General features: G+C 35.7%; 1 protein-coding gene across 2 annotated transcripts; it reads left to right on the top strand.

Moving 5' to 3' along the window:
* The first annotated feature begins 961 nt into the window (after positions 1-961).
* On the top strand, positions 962-18,961 carry LOC148957701 (uncharacterized). Of its 2 annotated transcripts, XM_089114992.1 has the most exons (16): positions 962-1,248; positions 3,607-3,706; positions 4,210-4,357; positions 5,287-5,350; positions 5,875-5,950; positions 6,456-6,550; positions 7,445-7,574; positions 8,583-8,624; positions 9,637-9,750; positions 10,345-10,428; positions 10,698-10,847; positions 11,737-12,243; positions 14,473-14,739; positions 15,341-15,553; positions 18,063-18,152; positions 18,734-18,961. In XM_089114992.1, exons 1-16 carry the CDS (start codon positions 1,013-1,015, stop codon positions 18,743-18,745), a joined length of 2,328 nt encoding a protein of 775 aa, XP_088971118.1. In that variant the 5' UTR covers positions 962-1,012; the 3' UTR covers positions 18,746-18,961. The 2 variants fall into 2 exon arrangements, with proteins under 2 accessions (XP_088971118.1, XP_088971119.1); XM_089114993.1 differs by lacking the exon at positions 15,341-15,553 and having other exon boundaries at positions 991-1,248; positions 18,734-18,958.
* The last annotated feature ends 710 nt before the right edge of the window (positions 18,962-19,671 follow it).

Genomic DNA, 19,671 nt, shown 5'->3' with positions numbered 1-19,671 from the left:
GTATCAAATTTTTTTGAACTTTAGGCGCCCTATGCAAGCTTTGTTCAGCTGGGGGATCTGGCGCCACTGGCCCCCTGCTAGATAGCTACTGCTTAGAAGAAAATATTCTCTCTGATCGATGGCAGATTTCAATTCACTTAAGAATCAATATGTCAGCTGACATACCCTTGGAGAAAAATAGTGAGAGGAAAAAAATCTTTTTCTTCGGTACTACAGCCAATCTACAAAGTGGCATAATCGAAGTTACATGACGTCTCTCGAATGGAAGAATCATTAATGGTGGTATGGGTGAATGGTCCATGCGTTCTGCTCGTGCTTTGCGTTAGTTGGAATCCTGTTGGTGAAACTTTCCCAAGCCTCTAGTCAACTCAGGGGGCACAGACCGCAGGTCCACGCAGTGCCCTAAACTTAATTTGCAAATGAATTTTGTTTCTTGCTTAATGGTTGACTTCATGCTGTGTCAGTGTTTGCTCCATCTTGAGTATTTAAACTAGCGAATATTAGGTGCGAAACTTTCTTCTTTTGTAATTTTCGTCTTTTTTCCTAGATGTGAAGCCCTTTTTGGCTGGCGTAGCGCCCAAATCTGAGCACGCGTAGTTAAAATCAAGTGGTCTCGATTTTGCGTCCGCTGTGAGTGCCAGAAAGTTGATAGGGTCTCAACTTTTTTGTGCTCTAGGCCACTTGACAACAGCACTTAACTACGCATGCTCAGATTTGGGCGCTACGCCCGCGCGCACAAAAAATGTCAAATGGAAATCGGCCTTTAGAGATGATGCTCTTGTAAAAAGATCTTTAATTCAGATCGATCGGTAATCTTTCGCAGATCTAGTTATGTGTTTGGATCCGGAATCGTTCTAGGCTAAAATTCCAACAACAATGCTAAAAGCCTGTGTTTGTTCTGTTGTAGCAACATGGTTGTGCGGACATTCAAAGAAGAGTTTGTAATAGCATTGACTGACCAATGCACGATGCAAATTCGGTTTTTGCTTGAAGCTCTCACCTGTCTTCGCAAATGAGATTCATGGTTTTCGTCCTCCTTTTGCTACTTATGTCTAGGGGCAGATGTTTTCGGCAGTCCAATGTCTTGTTTCTGCAGAGACTTTTTCGAAGATTGTTCAGATATCTTTCTCTCGTGAGGAGCAAAGACTGGCACAAAATGAGGTCCATCATACATGCCACTTCCATCATTGGCTGCAGCATTTCTCTGTTGTTCTGTCTTCTTGCTGTGCTGGTTCTCGGCTGCTATAGGTAAAGATAAATAATTTCTTTAGTTTTTTTCATCGTTCCTCTTTTCAAATGAAATAGGTACTGATGAAAGCTGGTGGCAGCCAATAAACTGACGGTTGTTATCTTTCGTAACTGTTCAAATATTTTATTTTTTTCCAGTGTCATCGCACTGACACACTTACAAATATTTTTAGACTTGCAAGAATTTTTACTATTTTGAAAGGGCAAAATTGAAAAATTTGTGTTACTGAAAACAGCTATAACAAGTAAGCCCAGTACTAGAGTGGCCAAAACTTGATCAGTAAAGCCTCCCATTTTATTTAAAACATAAAAAACCGTCATATTGGACGAGATCAGGCAAGAGATATAAAGCGTATTTATATGTTAATCTGATGCAACGTCATTCAAGAAAGATAACGAGCGTCAATAATTTGATTTTGAGTTGCTAGATTTTCTTTTTGAAATAGCAAAAGAGCTAGCTTTTTAAAAATTTAGACATACAAAGACTGATTGTGTATTTCCCTTGGCCATTGTTAAGCTCTAGTCTTTTATATAGCACCTGCGTTTTTCTCTTGAAAAAATTTCTTTGCAAAGTCGTCTACAAATCAGCTTCGACTTGAATTGGAGTGACCTTTCCTTGTATTTTTCCTTCCTCGAAACGTCTAAAGCGTTTCTAATTCGCCAGAATTCTGCTGTTTTAAAGACAGATTAAATCAGCTGTATCTTAGTTGAAGTACTATTAATTTTTGATTACCTTTCCCCCGAAAAAAAGTGTGATAAGACACCAGAGTAGAAGCTGCTGCTAAGCCGATAATATTCAATATTTAATGCTTTTTTCATGGTAGAAAACAATTTTTGATAATTTCATAAGTAAAAGTACTGATACATTCATCTTAACCATTACTTTTAATGTTAAAGAAGATTTTAAAATACCTTAAGCGAAAAATGCGTTATAAGCAGAACTTAGAATGATACTTTTCAGTACATCCTAGTTGGTCAAAACGATATTAAATGATATTTATGTCATCATTATTGATTGTATTTAATAATAATAATATTTGGCCCGTCAACGATTAAAGATAGCAACATAACTGTAAAGAAGAACCTGATAGATTCTAAAATACAAAGCCTCACATAGAACGATACAATAGCGGTAGATTATCACACACGAACAATATAAACTGGTTATTTTTGTAAATCAAAAAGACTAAGGAAACATAAAGAGCTCTTTCTTAAAAATTATACTTTTGATTATTGAAAAATTTAAAAAGTTTCATTTAAAATATTTCTTTTGCCAGAGTTTGATTTCAAGCATCATGATAAGATAAAACATAATTTTCCTTTCATGATTTTTTATTAATTATATGATGATTACAAGTCATCTAAAAAAAATTTTATTTTGATTTTACTGCTACAATTTCGATGAAGAATTTTGATTTTCTAAATTTTTGTTTGGTGTAGCAATTTTCCGCTAGAATTCAAATTTTTTCTAGAATTCGTCCTGCAGAAAATATTCCAGTTAATCGATTTAGGTCTTAATCAAAGTTTAAAATAGGTGATTTAAAAAAACAACGGGATAGAAAAAGGCAAGGGATTGCACAATCCGGAATCGACCCTCGGATCATTCCTTGTTATTGATTCTCAAGCAGTACCTGCTAAAGTTTTATTTGATCTCGTGTGATGCGCTCTTAGGGGTCGTTCCATTTATGCTTCCTTTACTAGCGCTATCAACAGCGATTTCACAATAATATACCAGGTGTTGAGAAAATGACTACAAAAGTTTCAGGATAAATTGTATCAAACGTTGGTATTCTAGCAGAAGTTATTACATTGTTGCATTGCAATTTTGATAAAAAAGGCTTTCTGGTGTGCTATGGTATCGCTTAAAAAGCTAACAACAATTTAATATTAGTTCGGGTGACCACATCAAGATTGTATCTTGATGACTTAATCAGAAGACTTTTAATAACTATATAATTACAGGTCACTACTGCATTAGCGTTTGACATGAGCAAATAGCATTGATATTGTATATTCAATAACCTAGAATTTTTTTTCCAATTATGTAACAGCTTCTTATTACAAGTATTTCAACATTTATACAAGTCATTTGTTGCTACGCAGCTACTTATTCTACGCAGCTTCATTCTCCCCGTTGCCTTTAATTCTAACACGTTTTGCATGTTCTTACAAATCAAGACTCGGACAAAATCAAGATTGAAATGATTCATTTGTTCTCCAGCTTAGTTTACTACCCAGTCTCATTTCAAGCCATGCATTAAAACCATACCTTTGATATATGGTTTCAAACATATTTAAGAACTATTAGGGCTGCAACTATGATTTTGTGTAAATGATTATGACGCATGTCTTTTGCAGGGAGAAGACACGCTTGTTACTTATAAAACAACAACAGTCCATTACCCTTGTTTTCATCAACATTGTTATGCTGACTGGCTTTCAAGGCCTTACGAGTCAGGTAAAAAAACCAGCTAGAGTGTTCAATAATTTGTCTGACGTCTAACTATAAAATCAAATAAATATTTAGGAGTCATTTTCAGGGTCATATGTTAAATGTACCTCCTTGGAGTTTCCTATCCCGGCTTCACTTTGGAGCCCAGTTTCTTGTTATCTTTGCAGCATGACAATGCTTGAAGCCAATACGTACTTGATCGGTTTTGCAAAGTAAATTCATTTCTGTTTGAATGTGATTTACCGATCTACTAAGGTGAATCTGACCACTTTTGACTTTCGAACTCGCCTCACACCACCAGTTCTTATCCAGAACCCCTCAATGACACTTTAGTAGCTATCGTACGTGTGAACAGGGTTATAAATGAGTCAGATATCGTGTAAAGAGCAGTAACTTAACTTTCTTATGATGTTTGGTCAGTGGATTCGATGTGTAATCTCTCCGGTATGGTGTCACATGTCTCCAGTATTCATCAACGAGAGATTATTACTGTTTCATTTTATTTACAGGAGCTGTGCCAAGCTGCAACAACGCTGTTGCATTACTTTGTACTGGCTTGTTTCTCGTGGCTTACTGCAGACCAATACTTTATTTTTAAATCTGTTGTAAAAATGAAGCCTTATGTCAACTTCATGAAGCTCTTCGTGGCAGCGTGGGGTATGTTTTCAATTCAAGAATAACTGCAGAACCCGAGTAAAAAGGATAAAACTCACATGTTCTCTATGTATATTTCAAATAGCATTCATTACCTGTATGCTAGAAATTGTTTTTCATAAAACCTGGATGCTGCAGTACATTAGATTTTCTTTGTCATCCCAACATAATTTACATTTGGGAGGGGGGCCTGGCTGCCTATACCAACAATGTCTGTTATGAAAGAACAAGATCAGAGTTCGACGGTAGGTGTAGGGCTACAGATTCCAAGCCCTTTTCCGGTTCAAAATCCCCTTGTTTCACCATTCCAGTTCCGAAATCCGTTATCTAAAAGAGGGCTCACGCTGCTTCTTCCATCCTCGCTTCCAAGTTCCCATGATGCAGATGTCCACGGTTCAATTGTTTAGACTTTTACTAAGTAACTTCTAACTATGTAAAATTTATAAATAAAATATTTACCCAGGCATCTTAAGCTTTTGTTATATTCCAAAGAATACCTTACAATACCTAACTATTCAAATACAATACCTATCTAACATACTTCTAGATACTGTTACTTCTTTGCCAGCTTATCCTTTCTGTACATTGAGACGAAGCAAAACAAACAATAGAGATTACTCAAGTTCCTGAAGAATTCCTTTGACGACTTCATTTGATGATGAAAGTTCAATGGAAAAAAGCACATCTCTTTTAAAAACCTCTATCTATTTAGCATTATGTGCAATTTAGCATTAGTATTAAGTTACATCAAAGTTGCATGGTCCTGTTTTTTCTCAATGCATTATGAATAACCAAAAATGCTCTATTTGCCCCTTTTTATAAAACCACATTTATAACTTTTTCAGAGGGATATCTTCCAATTTACAAGCTTCCGCTTGCCCATCTTCCTTCATCAACCAACCATTAAACGCTGAACACTTTCATCATTTCAGGATTCCCAGTACCATTTGTTATTGTACAGCTGCTGATTGGGTTTCTTCTTGATCAAGATATTGGGTAAGCATCTTATGTTACGCTGCATTGAACTTTTAATTGTACATAGACTGTAATTCAATTGCATATAGATATAAGCATGGTATGTAGGCTTTAAATTAAAGTGGTTAGAAGAGATAAAGGAGTTATGTTGAAAAAACTCTTCTACCGCAGAAATTCAAAGAAAGAAGCATGAAAGTTTCATTATCTTGTGCTAAAGAAAAGCAAATATCATTGTTTCTTTATTAATAATGTTGAATATAACTAAAAATTCATCTCTTGTTCCATTAATTTGTGAGCAACCCATGTATGTTTCCAGTAACAACGAGCCATCATCGTTATGATTAACAAATGTTGAAACCTTTGCCTATACCACTAATATTCGGGTTTATTGATACGGTTTTATCGCTAAAAAGTCAAATAATTAATAGAATGGTATTCGAATTAACAGTACTAGTGTAAAAAATAAATGACAAATTTCAAGCGAGGCGCAAACTCTATGAACTATTTGGAATGCTTTTTGCCGATCAACAGTACTTCTTTCATAGGTCTGTTCTCTACAGTTGCTGGGGCTCTGACTTTGTTGCTTTGACACTCTTGATACCCGCTGGAGGTCTGTCAGTGGTATGTTTTAAGACTATTCGTTTGTAAGAATCGAGGCAGAATTTCATAATGACGTCATTATTTGATTATCAGATAATAGTTTTTTGTTTATAATCTAACAGAAAATTCAATACAGCTAAATTCAAAGTATATGTCACTAAGTAAAAATAAGCATAATGTTTAAAAGCACTCTATGAAAACTAAAGTACTTTCTGATTGCCATGACAACTGTTAACAAAGGTTTTTTGAAAAACCTTTTCATTATGTTTGCAGATAAATTTTGGACAACAGTTATAAAATTTAAAAAGTATCTAAGATGGGAACAGAATTAATTAAGGTCCACCAGCTAAGATAGGGTTAAATTTTTCTAATGGGTTACGATTGTTAAAATAATTTGAAGAATGGCATTTCACACAAAAGATTTAGGTATTACTTTAGGCTAAAATACCAATTGATTGGTACGATTTTTTATTAGCATATGCAATTGATAATTCAGTTTTTGATTAGTTAAATTTTTAAATTTTAGGCGTCTATGACAATGCTGTCAATAACAGTCAAATCAGTTATCAAAAGACCGGCTCCGACGACCTACACTCGACGGAAAACAGACCAGGCAATCAAGTAAGTCAAGCAAATCTGAACGAAACAAGTTGTTGGGTCATCGCAGTCCGTTACATTATTCTTGGAAATATTTTTATAGGCAAAGAAAGTAGAAAACTAAAAAAATAAATGTGTGAATAAAATTGTACAATCCAAAATGGAAAAATGAGATAAAAGGAGATAAGGAGTAGTCACTACCATCTGGTTACAGCCTCAAACTCAGATGGGGGGGGGGTGGTTGTGTGTGCCCCTTGTATGTTTTGAGCAAATAGCTTGTATATGGGCAGAAAATGATAAAAAAACAACTCATCAGCCAGAAACTCATGAGGGACATTTCGGGGCTTTAATTCGGTATGTCCGTTTCTCGTGGGCGCTCCTCGCAATCCTGCGTCCAGGATCACGGTTGCAAAATAAATATATAGCTTTCTCATTGATCTCACACTAATCTGAACAGACATTTTATATCTTCATAGCCTTTCATGTCAAATTTTAATTTTCATTTATTTAGTAATTCAAAACTTCGTATTTTAAAGACTTCTCTGTTCCCCTTGAAAAATCAAGAATATGTTTTGCGCACTTCAAAAAATATTTATTTGCAATGTATACAAAACCCTATGTTGGCTTCCATTATTCACAAATACACTGTATGCATGTCTTCTACTCTTTTTGAAAATGAAAAATTTCTTGTAAAAATGTCTGGTTAGGAAGGTGCGGAGTCGATGGAGGATATTAATGGGTACTATTTCTGTTGAGGAAGTAAACAAAAGTATGAGGAGTCAGATTCATACGTAAATTAAGTTTTGACTTATGAGTATTTCAATACTAAGCATAACGTTTTCCAATTTTTTAAGATCATAAATTTTATACCTTTAGTGCATTGAATTTTTCAAAAGCATGATTCTTGTAATTCTTCAGGTATGGTATCAAAACAAGCAGTGTGATGATCTTCATCACAAGTATTGTTTGGGTGTTCGCGCATCTGCTTTTCTGGTACCCTGACCATCTCGACTTCCAGCTGATCTTTGCCCTCAGCAGTGGACTACAGGTTATCTCAAAAAAGCCAAGGCTACTTAGATAATTGTTTTCATTGATGTTGTCATTGCATTTGCTGACTTTGATATGTTTTTTATTGTTATTGCCTATGCAAATGTGCGTTCAAATTTAATGAAAGTACTTTCCAAGTAATTCACAGTGTACTTTGCCTTTGCTATCCTTTATCTAAATTATAAAGCCGTTGTACATCATCATCATCTTTTGATTAAAAAGGAAACTATAGTAGTGGCTATTAAGAAGTAGTGGCTTTAAGGGCAACAGTTAGACAGTTCAACTTTATGCAGAAAGGTGCAATTTCAACACAGATGTAATGAAAGGTTAAGAATAGTTTTGGAAAAAGCAAACATTTGAGTAAACTAAAGCTTTTCGTCTGACACTCTTCAGAGTTTAAAACGTTAGAACGTAGATCGAAAACTCTACGCTAGGAAATGTATATACCCAGTTTGGATCTAAATAGGCCAATCAGAAAACACGAGCACATGACTGTTGAGGTTGCCCAGTCAGTGCCGCTTGCCTATAGAGAATATTACCAATGGAGTCCTAATGTGAAAACGAACTCCTTTTGTCTACACAATAGCGGCTTTTTCGTGCTAATGTAGATAGATTCCAAAAATGCCTATTTTGATCCAAAACTGGGTATATATATTTCCTAGCGTAGAATTTTCGATCTACGTTCTACGTTCTGAACTCTAAAGAGTGTCAGACGAAAAGCTTTAGTTAACTCAAATGTTTGCTTTTTTCAAAGCCATTTTCAAGTTTTGTACCACCAAAAGATTGCTAAGAATAGTTTTTGAATCCTGCATCACAGTACCTTTTTAGTATTAATTTGATTTGACTAATTTGATTTGACTAATTTAATACTAAATTGACTTAATTTAATATATTTTTTCAAGAGCTTCGTTCTCGCTTCGTACTTAAGACATTTTTATCTACTTTTTTTGAATTGCTTATGGATGAAACTCTTGAAAATATAGCTGCAATAAAACTGTATTTTCCACAGGGTCTCTTCAACTTCTTCTTTAACTGTGTTTTTGCTCTTGAGGTGAGTTGTTATTTAAAGTAATGTTTTATGATTTTTCAGAAATTGCAAAATTAATGCAGTTCATGCAAGCCAAACAATGGCCGAAAGATAGCAAAAATATCAAATTTGCATATATGTTTAGAAAACCGGTTATATAATAGATGAAAATAATGTCTGATGAACAGCAACTTTACCTTTAGATAAACATTAGAATTCGATGAATGATTGCTTTTAGATCAAGATTTTAAACAGTTCTAGAAGCTCTGATTTTGTCAATATCGGTTTTTTCTTCAAATTTCTAAAATGATGAGTTTTTACATTTCATATGAAATTCTATTTTCCATAATTTCTATTTTCCATATTTTACAGTACCAAGTCAAATGCATTTTTACTGAGCTCAAGAGGAATCTAGATTTATAAATTAAAATTTTACGTGAATAGACATTTTCACGCTCATGGTCCAGGTTTATTGTGCATTAAGAAGAATTTCAAGCACTTGACAAATGTAATTAGAAAGATTGAAATGTCAAAAATGAAAATTCAAATGTTTATGTAACAGTTTGTGGCTTTTCCAGGAAATCTCTTTTTTTCAGGAAAAATAAAAGAACTTGATCAATTAAAGGCACTATGTCCCGTTGTATTTTCCCAGCCAGTTAAATTTCTCGGTGGTCTTCCCTGGGTACCAGAGCCGCAAAGATTTAACGGCAGCAAAAAATAATGAGAGCTGCGGAGGCGAAGGAGAATTTGCCTCCGCAGCTCTCTTTATTTTTTGCTGCCGTTAAATCTTTGCGGCTCTGGTACCCAGGGTATCATTGGTCGGACTACACAGTAGACCTGTTATTACGTATCCAACCGGTAACGCACAGTTAATTCTCAATGTTTTCTCGATCTTAAACGCGCCGCTGAGCCTACAGTTAACTCTGCATCGTTGAATAACTGGACATAGTGCCTTTAAGACATTCTATAGCTATTCATAAAGCTATTCATAAATTATGGATAGCTATTCATAAAGCAAGAAATCTTATTTTTACAGCTTGATATATACGTCAGCGACAAATTGTTCAGTGAAACAGATGACGTTGATGAGTTCACACGAAACACAGGATCTGTCAAACTTTCCTCTATCAATCGACAGGATATTCAAAATGTAATTTAATATAATTTTATATTTAAAATACAGTTGTAGATAACAGCCTGTGTGTTGTGCTGCTGTTTGGTGGCTGCTACAAGAAAAGATAATCGACAGATAAAGCAAGTTATCAATTAACTATTGGCCAATCAATAAGCGTGATACTACTCAGACCCTCACTGATTGGCCAATTGATGATTGATAGGTGACTTAAGCCACTGTAGTGCCTGAAGAATGTCTACAAGCTAAGAAATCTCTCCAAGATTAGGAAACAGGACAGAATGTTTTTAACAAGAACCAATTTGTTCATGTTAGTTTCATTTCAAGGCCTAAGTTTGTCTTCTATTGTTAGCAGCAATAACAAAGCATTTGTTTTCTCAAATGACAGTTGTTTTGTTAAGATATAGAGTTGTGTCATCAAAGCGGTGTCCTGCTCCTTCCAACAAACTCATAACCTTTGATCTGTAGTTGACGACCCTAGCCACATAGTCATCAACAATTTCAATATATATTAGAGCTCAGGTGCATTGCTAAAAACTGATTTCACTATTGGCATTAGATGGCTTTTATAATGAAATATAAGTGCCAACCTATTATCTATTTTCTTTGTAGATGGAATCCTTAAGAAGGCCGCAAAAGAGGAAAAGGAACGGGCCTTTTTTCAAAGAAGATCACGACCTCCCACCAATGATTGAAGTAAGATTTAAATACAGCTTTCATAGAGAGGTTTTCAATATGCATATTAACTTATGGAACTGCCCCTTTTCTAGCGTTGTGAAAAATGCTTTCTGCGCAACCTGAATAAAACAGATCAGGCAAGCTGTAAATTCCGTAGCTCTAATATTATCGCATATTTCAATTTTCTGAGAAAAAGGATATGACTTTCAAGAAGAATAGAGTTTGGCATTTTCGCCCTTTTTGCTACTCTTTTTGAAATTATGCGGCTTTCTCTTGATACGTTCCAGGAAGAACCTCTGAGCTTCCATAAAGGCAAAACAACACCAACCATCTCGAGAAGACTCAGCGATCCACTACCTTGGTTTCCAGCTGCAACAAGCAGCACCAATCAAGTTTTATTTGGTGGAAAATTGTCAGCTGGCAAATCAAGAAAAGAGGCATGCAACATATGTTTTGCTGCTAAGCCTTGTAAAAACAAATTCCATGTAAATTTTTGAAGATAATGCTACTATATAAGCAGTTGCCACAAGAGCAATTCAATCTCCCACAAAACAATGAAAAACTCGGACTTTAATTCGATTTGAACTTTAAGAATCTCAAGCACTTTAAAACCTAAGGTTGCTATATTCTTTCCATTGATTCTAAGTTCATCCCTACATGCCATAATACCTCAGCTGCTTTTCTTCCTTCTTCATGATTCATAATTTGGGTGTTAATGTAGGTTACAACATTAAGTTTTACAAAACAGTTATCAGAATGAAACGAAAACGTATTCTGTTATCTTATTTTAGACAAAGCAAATATTGCACAAGCAGAGCTGATGCTATAAATCTGAAAAAAACTATCCACAGTTTGATTGCTAAAAACAAAACTATGTAATAAAATAGAAGAAAGTGATAATTGTGGAAATTTTTATAACTAGTAGAATTTCTTGCTTACATGCTTGTGTCTACTCAATTTGTCTTTGATAGGGTTACTATAGGCTTTGTCCTGATTTTCTTTGGTTGTTCAAAATGACATTTGGATGTCTAAAATGAAATTCAACACGAATGTCAGTAGGCCATTATTATAAGATGGTCATTTTGTAATAAAACTAGTCGACTTTCTTGATAGGCCTAAAGCCTGGCCTAGCATTGTAGAAAGACAAAGAGACGGTAATTTCTAGACAGCCTGACAGTGAGCATTCTTTTACTTTTTGAAGCATTACTGAAGATTCCCCTCAATCTTTTTTTGCTTTTTGTGGCTTTACGTCACACTATCATATCAAGGATTCTGTGCTCATTAACAGCAACAAACTTTAAATTCAGATATTAATTTATTGTTTAGAGAATTGATTCTCAGTGCAATGGAGGTGGGGACGAAGAAGAAGGATCTGGAGGTATTCTTGATGACGACGCATCTAATCCTCTGCCATTTTTGAGGCCAACACAGGCTGCGCAGCGCATTGAGAGAGCGAAGGAGAACGCCAAGCTTGCAAACTCTCTACTGCTTCCAGCTGAGTCCTTTTCTGCCAACAAATCTGAGAAGCAACAAGATGAGCCCCGACGTAGCTGTAGTCTTCCCTCTTGTTCCATGCCGACGCCAAAAAGATATGTTACCGCAACGGACGCACCGGGCTACGGTCACGGTACTGGAATGTGCTCAGAATGGCGCCATGAACGCACAGTTCAGCCGGTTGGTGACGCATCTAAGTCTTCCGATATCGAGGAAAGCTATTCTCATGGGCTGTTTGCTAGTGGTCAAAATGGCAACTCAATGAAGATTATGGCACCTGGATTTAAGCTGAACGGACAGTCGAGAGTATCGGTACCAACTATGAGGAGCAGTATGGAGGTAGACAAGAGCAAAAGATTTTATTATAACAGAGAACACATTCAGTAACTAAGGCCTTGTTTACAGGTCGTATTTCTGCCGCGTCGAATTAAATTAAATTAAATTCGACAATAATATTGCAAAATGTGGCAGCAGACTTAAGCCTTGGCCAAACGATTCGATTTTTCGCTCGATCTTTCTCTCGACATTTGATCTCAAAATCGAGCGAAGTCGAACATGGATGGCCAAACAATTCGATTTTTCACTCGACTTTTCACTCAGGCCAACAAAATGAAGACAATGAAACGCAAAGTGGCTGCTGTTCTTATTGTACATGCAAATGTCCTTTTACATTCTCTTGGCGAATTCTAGCGTCATAAGATCGTGTTTGTTCATTGCAGGAACCGCCATTAAATATTTCAGTTCGTTTTGAGCAAATTACTGTTTTCAGGCATACTTTTGTTTCGTTTGATTAATTCCAATCTTAAAATGGAATTCATCACTTTAAGATGTCCCCTTGGCCTCGAGGCCCCAGGGTAGTATCCTTCCCTGCCTTCTTTTGGCTGTCCGGCTCTTGAATATATCAACACTTTTAAAAATAACTAAGCATTAGAGATGATAACTGCGCACGCGCTCATTCCACTCATTCGACGGCCAGACGATTCGATTTTTATTCGACAACACCTTTTTCACTCGACTTTTTTGATAAAGATCAAACTTCACTCAACATCACTCAACGCCATTTGACTCGCTCGACAAGGTGGCTAAACGACTCGATTTTTCATTCGTTTTTTTGTTGAGTAAAAAATCGAGTGAAAAATCGAGTCGCTTGGCCGGGGCTCTAAAGGTTATATCTAATTATGTCGCGTCCACTTTATCAAGAGAATCTAAAATGAATCTTGACTGAAGGTGTCGCATAGTCGCGTTTATTGTGATGTTGACTTGAAATAGAAAAGTTTTGGAAAGTTTTAGAATAACCACTATCATATAGCTCGTAATGAAACCTTTTTTTAGATTTTAAAAGTACCCGAAATAAGATGGGGGAGAAAAATAAATGAAACATGGATTAATAAGGAACATTAACGTTGAAATATCAACAGAAGAACTATCAACAAAAAATAAACATTTAAGCAATTTTGGACAGTTTAGATATAACTTTGTAACATCTGATCTTAACTTTTTCGGAAATTAAGTGCTTTGACAAAAATATGAAAAACCTTCAAACTGGGCTTGTCAAAATGAGTTTAGATAGAATTTATAATTGCGTCGATATTTTCTCTTTCTTAGTAGGAATGGATTATCCAAACGAGCAAAAGTTTTCTTGATGATACTTTTTAAGAACAAATCTGCCCATACTTTATTTCTCATATCCTCAAAAAAGTTCTTTCCAGCTGTTTCTTTTCCTTCAACAGGTGATTTCTCTCTTTTTGTAATGTTTCTGAGAAAGTTTTCGTTAACAAATAGACCTTGTGTGCCAGGTTTAGGCAATGGAAAAAACTTCAATCCGTCAATTTGTGCTAGCACCAAGTTATTCTGGACTAGGTTTCTCGATCTATTTGCTAAGCCAAGCTGTTACTCGTTGTAAAATTTAGACAAAGACCGATTTCTTTGATCTAATTCCCATATTCAATTTTATGTACGTCTTCTATGGTAAAGACATAGCAACCAAGGTAAAGCTAAGGACACATTTAAGAGAATATTAGACAAAGTTACAGAATAATATACTACATTTGTTTCCACTTTTTGCCTAAAATCTTTCTTTAGCTTTGCAGAAAAGTGGGGGGGCCGTGGCCCCCCCCGGCAATCCCCTCCCCGGTTTCGCCAGCCCTGGCAGAAAATAGCAAGTGTGTATGCAAGGCTTGCGAACTTCTCGACACAGGAGATTCGAAGTACTGGTGGTCGGAGCCATTTTCTGCAACTGGCAGTCTTTTTACGCATGACTAAATTTATGTAAACTGCTGCTAATATCCAGAACATACCTTTAATCAATTTAATTCTACGCGGTAGAAAGCAGGCAGAAGTAGTAGTATTTGGAGAAAGGATTCCAAAGAAGAGAAAAACAACGCAGTTTGGCCCGATGTTCAAAGAAATCTTGGCAGGCATTGTAGATCAATGGACAAACTCAATGCCGGCTTGTAAGATCAAACTATCTTTTGTAATAAAAGGTGCAGATATCTATTTCTAAAAAGGCCTTTTTAGCTCAATGTAACAGTACTGAATCATAATATTTTCAACACATATCATTTCCAGAGGGACCAACACAAGCACAGCCTTCCTACAAATGAAATAGATAGGACATCAACCATTGAAGATGAACTATTGAAAGATGACGAGGTGCGGTCACTACAAAGCTTTCCAAATGGAAACAGTCTTCCGAAAAGTGAATTCCCAAAAGACAGAGAGAAAGTTCCAGCAATGGCAGTGATGCAAGTCCAGCCATATTCTTCTGGGGTAGAAGGCCAACAACAGGAAGAAATAAGACGCAGTAACAGTGAACCGCAATGTATTACACCAGAGGTTGGTATGACAAAATGACGTAATAAAGATAAAACTCGGATTGATTCTTTAAGTCAACCCGAATCACCAATCTAAATATGAACTGGTTTTTATTTTCTAACAGATTTAACTTGCTAGTTCGGTAGCTTGATTGTCTGCTCATCTAAGTTCTTATAAAAGACGACTTACAAATTAAGCATGTGAACGCTAAAGGTTGTTTTGGTTCATTAGCAGTAATGACAAACCAATATATATAAAATTCCATGTAAACAAAGTTTTAAACAATCCGTATTATCTTTGTAAAGATTTTTTAACAATCAGTAATTCAGTTAGTATAAACGTTCAGGTGCTTCAGATAAACAGCATCGAAAAAGGTACCAAAAATGTTTGCCAAAATCTCTCCACTTAGCTGTCAGTTTTCTAGATTCAAACACAAAACCTTAAATGACTTATGAGATTGCATATCCTTAGAGTATATGGTGATTGATAGAAAACTTTGCACTCTTTAGAAAATCAATAGCCATTACATTGACTTTTAATTCATCTATAAACATGCTGCTTAATTTCTCCTGTAATCAGAACGTTTGTAAGCTGTAAATGTATCTTCTTGCTTGGTAAGCAGGTTCACTCCAATGGAGCTAATTCGATTTCGAAGGAAAAGAGCACTAGCCACGCAACATCAAGTCGAGGCTTCACGCATCGTTCAAGTTCGCATGAATTAGAAAAGAGCTGGACTGCGAAGGAGGGCAGAATTGGTGCGCAATTGCCTTTATCGCCTAAAACAAAGCGCAAAGCAAGAACCTCCGTACCAAGTTTGAAGTTCGCTCTAAATGAGGTTTGAAGAACTCGAAAATTTCAATAACAAATAAGGCAATTTGGACTTCTAGCTTCAATCTAATCACGTTTAAAAAATAATGATCATAAAGTTTATAACTATTAAAGCTACAAGGACACTATCGTTGCAATACCATAATGTGCTAAGTCTTTTGGACACAGCAGTGGCCGAGTTCGTGGGGGGGGGGGGGATGAGGGGACTCAGCTTCCCTCCAATCGCTTTCTTGTCAGAAAAGTTTATGCTTTCGTCGGATATTTGGGAATCTTTTTAGGCGCAAAAAGCCCTTCCAAGGTGTTTTTCTGTCGGAGAATCGTGGGCCTGGGTCCCCCAAATAAAAACCCTAGTTTCCGTCCCTGTGGATCAGTTCATTGACCCACCTCAAATCTATTTCAATCTACTTATTGGCCTTTTAGCCATCTACTAGATTCGCAAACAGATTAAGTGTTTTTTAACAACCTCTTGAAACTTATCCTTTTGTTTGTCGTTTTGTTCAAATATTTGAATGTCATAGAGAGAATCTATTGAGAAAGAATCTATGACTTTTTTAACCATTTAGATGGCGATAATGTGCTGTCCTTATGTTTTACTTGAAACGCGCTTCTGCATTCAAAATCTCCAGTAAATAGCCCCAAACCAAATCCCCAATGAAGTTAGTTTTTAAGTGGTTTTGGAGCGTAAGAGAGACAGCTTTGTTCCCAGGCCAGAAAGCATGAATTTTAAAATAACATGCATCAGCAAAAACTCTTAAAATTTTCTCAAAGTTTGCTCTAAGTGTGACAAAATGAAATCTGGGAATACTTTATCTACAATTTTTCCTCTCGAATGGGATCTTATGAAAACATGGGACAGCAAAAATTTTGACATATGCTGTAGAACCTTATTTATACAGCAAAAATACAAAGAAAACGTAGAAAGGTAGTTTTTGTATAATTAGAGACGCCACGAATAGATGCCACTCTTTAGAAGTGGAGAAATTTGATTAAAATTAAAAAGCTTCTATAGGGTACAACAAATAAATGTAATGTAACAATAGTCATTCCATTATAGAAATAGCTAGGTATGTAGTTGATATAATAAAATGTCATACCACTTAAGTAGTAGGAGGGTATTCAAATATGCTGTATTTGATTTTCTAAAATAGAAAGAACAACAGTTTTTAAGCTGAGCAAACAAGAAAATAGTGAATGAAACGAAGATACTTTCCTCGAAAACAATATAGAGAGCCTAAAAAGATGTTGGTACCTAAAATAAGAATGACTAATTCGCTGCATAGAAATAAATTCAAAACGAGATATAAAAGGGCGGTTGAATTTCTCTCAATTGTGTAATCCAGTTGAAAAATACTACATTGCAAATATTGAAATAGACAATATAAACATACAAAATTGCTTAATCTAATTGTCTAGGACAACCGAAAAGAACTCATAGAGAGTTATAAAGCCAAATATCCCATACTCGGTCAGCAGTGTATTTTAGTTTTCAAATTATACTTCACATTATAATTCGCACTTGACAGAAACTGTAAGAGTGTTAAGAGCCTATTGCAGGTTCGCAGCTGCCTCTAAAGACAGAATACCATTTTGTTTACCAGTTTCCACTGTGTACAAAATAATTTGTAAACTTCAGGTTAAAGCAGTCTGTCCCCTATTGTGATCAACTTCATTTTCACGGAGTGAAATTCACGCCCCGTTGAGCTTGTTTGACAATTAAACGATTTAAACCAATCAGAGACAACTTTGATTCCAGAGACTTTGAATCAAATGGCTGTGTTCCCGTTGTAGTAAAGCTGTGGCTAGAAACATTTGGTTCCCTGTTAGGTTTCTGCGGCAGCAATGTCAACAGTGAAAGCAAATGTTTCCACTATCATCATTCAATTTCAGTAATTAAATCTTCTTGCCATTCCCGATAGCTTTTGCTAGCAGTTTCAAATGCCGTCCACTACCGCAGCTAGGCCAGCCAAAGCAAGTATCGTAATTCGTTAAGGCGGGAAGACCTATTGTTTATATCAGCCAATCATTGAGGGGACAGACTGCCATTAATTATTGACTCTGCTTGGTTTTAGTATCTTAAGTATATGACTTTTTTACAAGCTTTGGTAGACAATGAAAGTCTATACACATTGCTTGTTATGAATCATTGACACATTATAGATATTGACATGCCAAACAGCGTGTTAGGCTTTATATTGAGAAAAACAGGGATGGAAAAAGCCAGAGATATCAAAAGAAGGGAAAAGCGTTAAATTTTATACCCAATGCTTCAAAATTTTAAACCAAATCAGTGTCAATCTAAATTTCAAAAGGAATCAAGTGTTTGTTCGGACTAAAAATTTGAATTTTTGAATACCTTTTGGTAACACGTGTCATTCCTGCAAAGAAATTAGTTAGATTAACATCTCAAGGTTCGGAGAATCTTGTGAACGGCCAAATTAGTTCTGTTTCTGTCACCATACCAATACTTGTACCCTATTTCTAGCTATCTTGATATTTTTTTTCTGATCCTTTTTCAGCTTGAATCGCTCTTTAGCAATCAAGATCTTATTTCGGCAGCTGATCGACGAGTGAGTGCACAAAGCGAAAATCAATCGGTAAATGCACAGGTCAGTGTTACTGCAACGACTCTGATAGGCCTAAGTATGTGTAGATGTGGAGTTCATACGTAATCATCATTCCACCAGATCAAACCAAATGATAGATTTTCATTTAGGCCCTCGTATTGAGATACCAACCGAAATAAAAACCCTAAATATATTTATTGAAGCTGCTAGTCAGTGATTGTCGAGGTTAGTTTTAACGCGATGTCATCAAAAAAATCAATTTTAACAACTTCGGAATTCAGACTATTTAACCTTAGAGAGCATCGGAAACACTTTAGGTGTGCAAAATTAGCTCAACGTACCATAAAATGACTGACAAATGGATACATGTGCACAGGTTCTTTTGTCATCCAAATCACTGTCTCTGTTTATTAGGCTTTAGGGCTTTACTGGTTTATAATTGTGGTTTGAACTAAATTTTTTATGACGTCATACTTAATAACTCTACTGCAGCAGCCTTGTAAGGTCGTATTGTTGATGGGTCCCGGCCATCGTATGTACTTTTAAGTCGATCAGTTGAGACCAACTGATTTAGTCCCAATAAGGTTTTTGAATTTAAAAACATAATTTTCCTTTTGTTTCAGCCAGGAGATTGAAGCTGATGCAAAGATGCAGAAATGTTAAAGGGACATGATACCATTTTAGCAAAATATAATTAAAAATAAATACATCTGCAGTTTTGCTTATTCATAGTGAATGAAATATTGTCTCGCTAGTCAATTTATTCTAGCATTAAACAGAGCTGGAAATATCCTAACACTTTGAGCGTATAACTATATGGGTATTTGATGCATTACTAAAATTTCTCAATATTAAAATCTGAATCGTTTTTTTGCTGTCAATGACTTGAAAGTTTCAAATGTGTTTAATTCAACCTACTTTGTGTAAATGCCATCATTGGTTGTGACGTCTCAAGACACAGCAACACATAACATGGCCATTTTATCTTATAAGCAACAATTTGGACTCAAGAATCTCAACCAAAAACGGGAGAAAAGTAGTTACACTGCTTGTTTAAAGCTCAAAGCAAAAAGAAGGTACTAAAAGTTTGAATGGAAAGCCACTGTTGAGTCTGACATATCGAACTACGCATAGAAAATTCGGCCGGGTTGACTGCTAGCCAATGACACCTCGCTTAACCGGGTAGAATTTCAAGTCCGAGCTGAAATTTTTGTACAATGGAACCTCAAGATAAAAAAGATCAAGAGGAAAGTAGCACAACAATATTTGCGAAGTAAGGATAAAAATTATCGACGAATGAAAATCTTCTCGGAAAATAATAATAAAATGTAATCACCCCCTCCCTTACAAATACAAAATACACAAATAATTTTTTCAATAAGAAACTTTGCTTAAAGGCCCATTTCCACTTCATTCGCAATTCGCAATTTGCACGCAATTCCCGATTTGCGAAGTCAAACAGATGTTTTTTAAATTTTTCATTTTAAAATTTTTTACCCATGGTACAAATTCAATCTAAATACTGCTTCACAATTGGCCCTGCAAAAACTACTTACAAAAT

Source organism: Rhopilema esculentum, chromosome 21 (assembly GCF_057945365.1).
Source record: "Rhopilema esculentum isolate cy_ngs chromosome 21, ASM5794536v1, whole genome shotgun sequence".
Classification (NCBI taxonomy): Eukaryota; Metazoa; Cnidaria; class Scyphozoa; order Rhizostomeae; family Rhizostomatidae; genus Rhopilema; species Rhopilema esculentum.
Note: the sequence above shows the minus strand (reverse complement) of the source record. Positions and strands in the feature narration are given on the sequence as shown.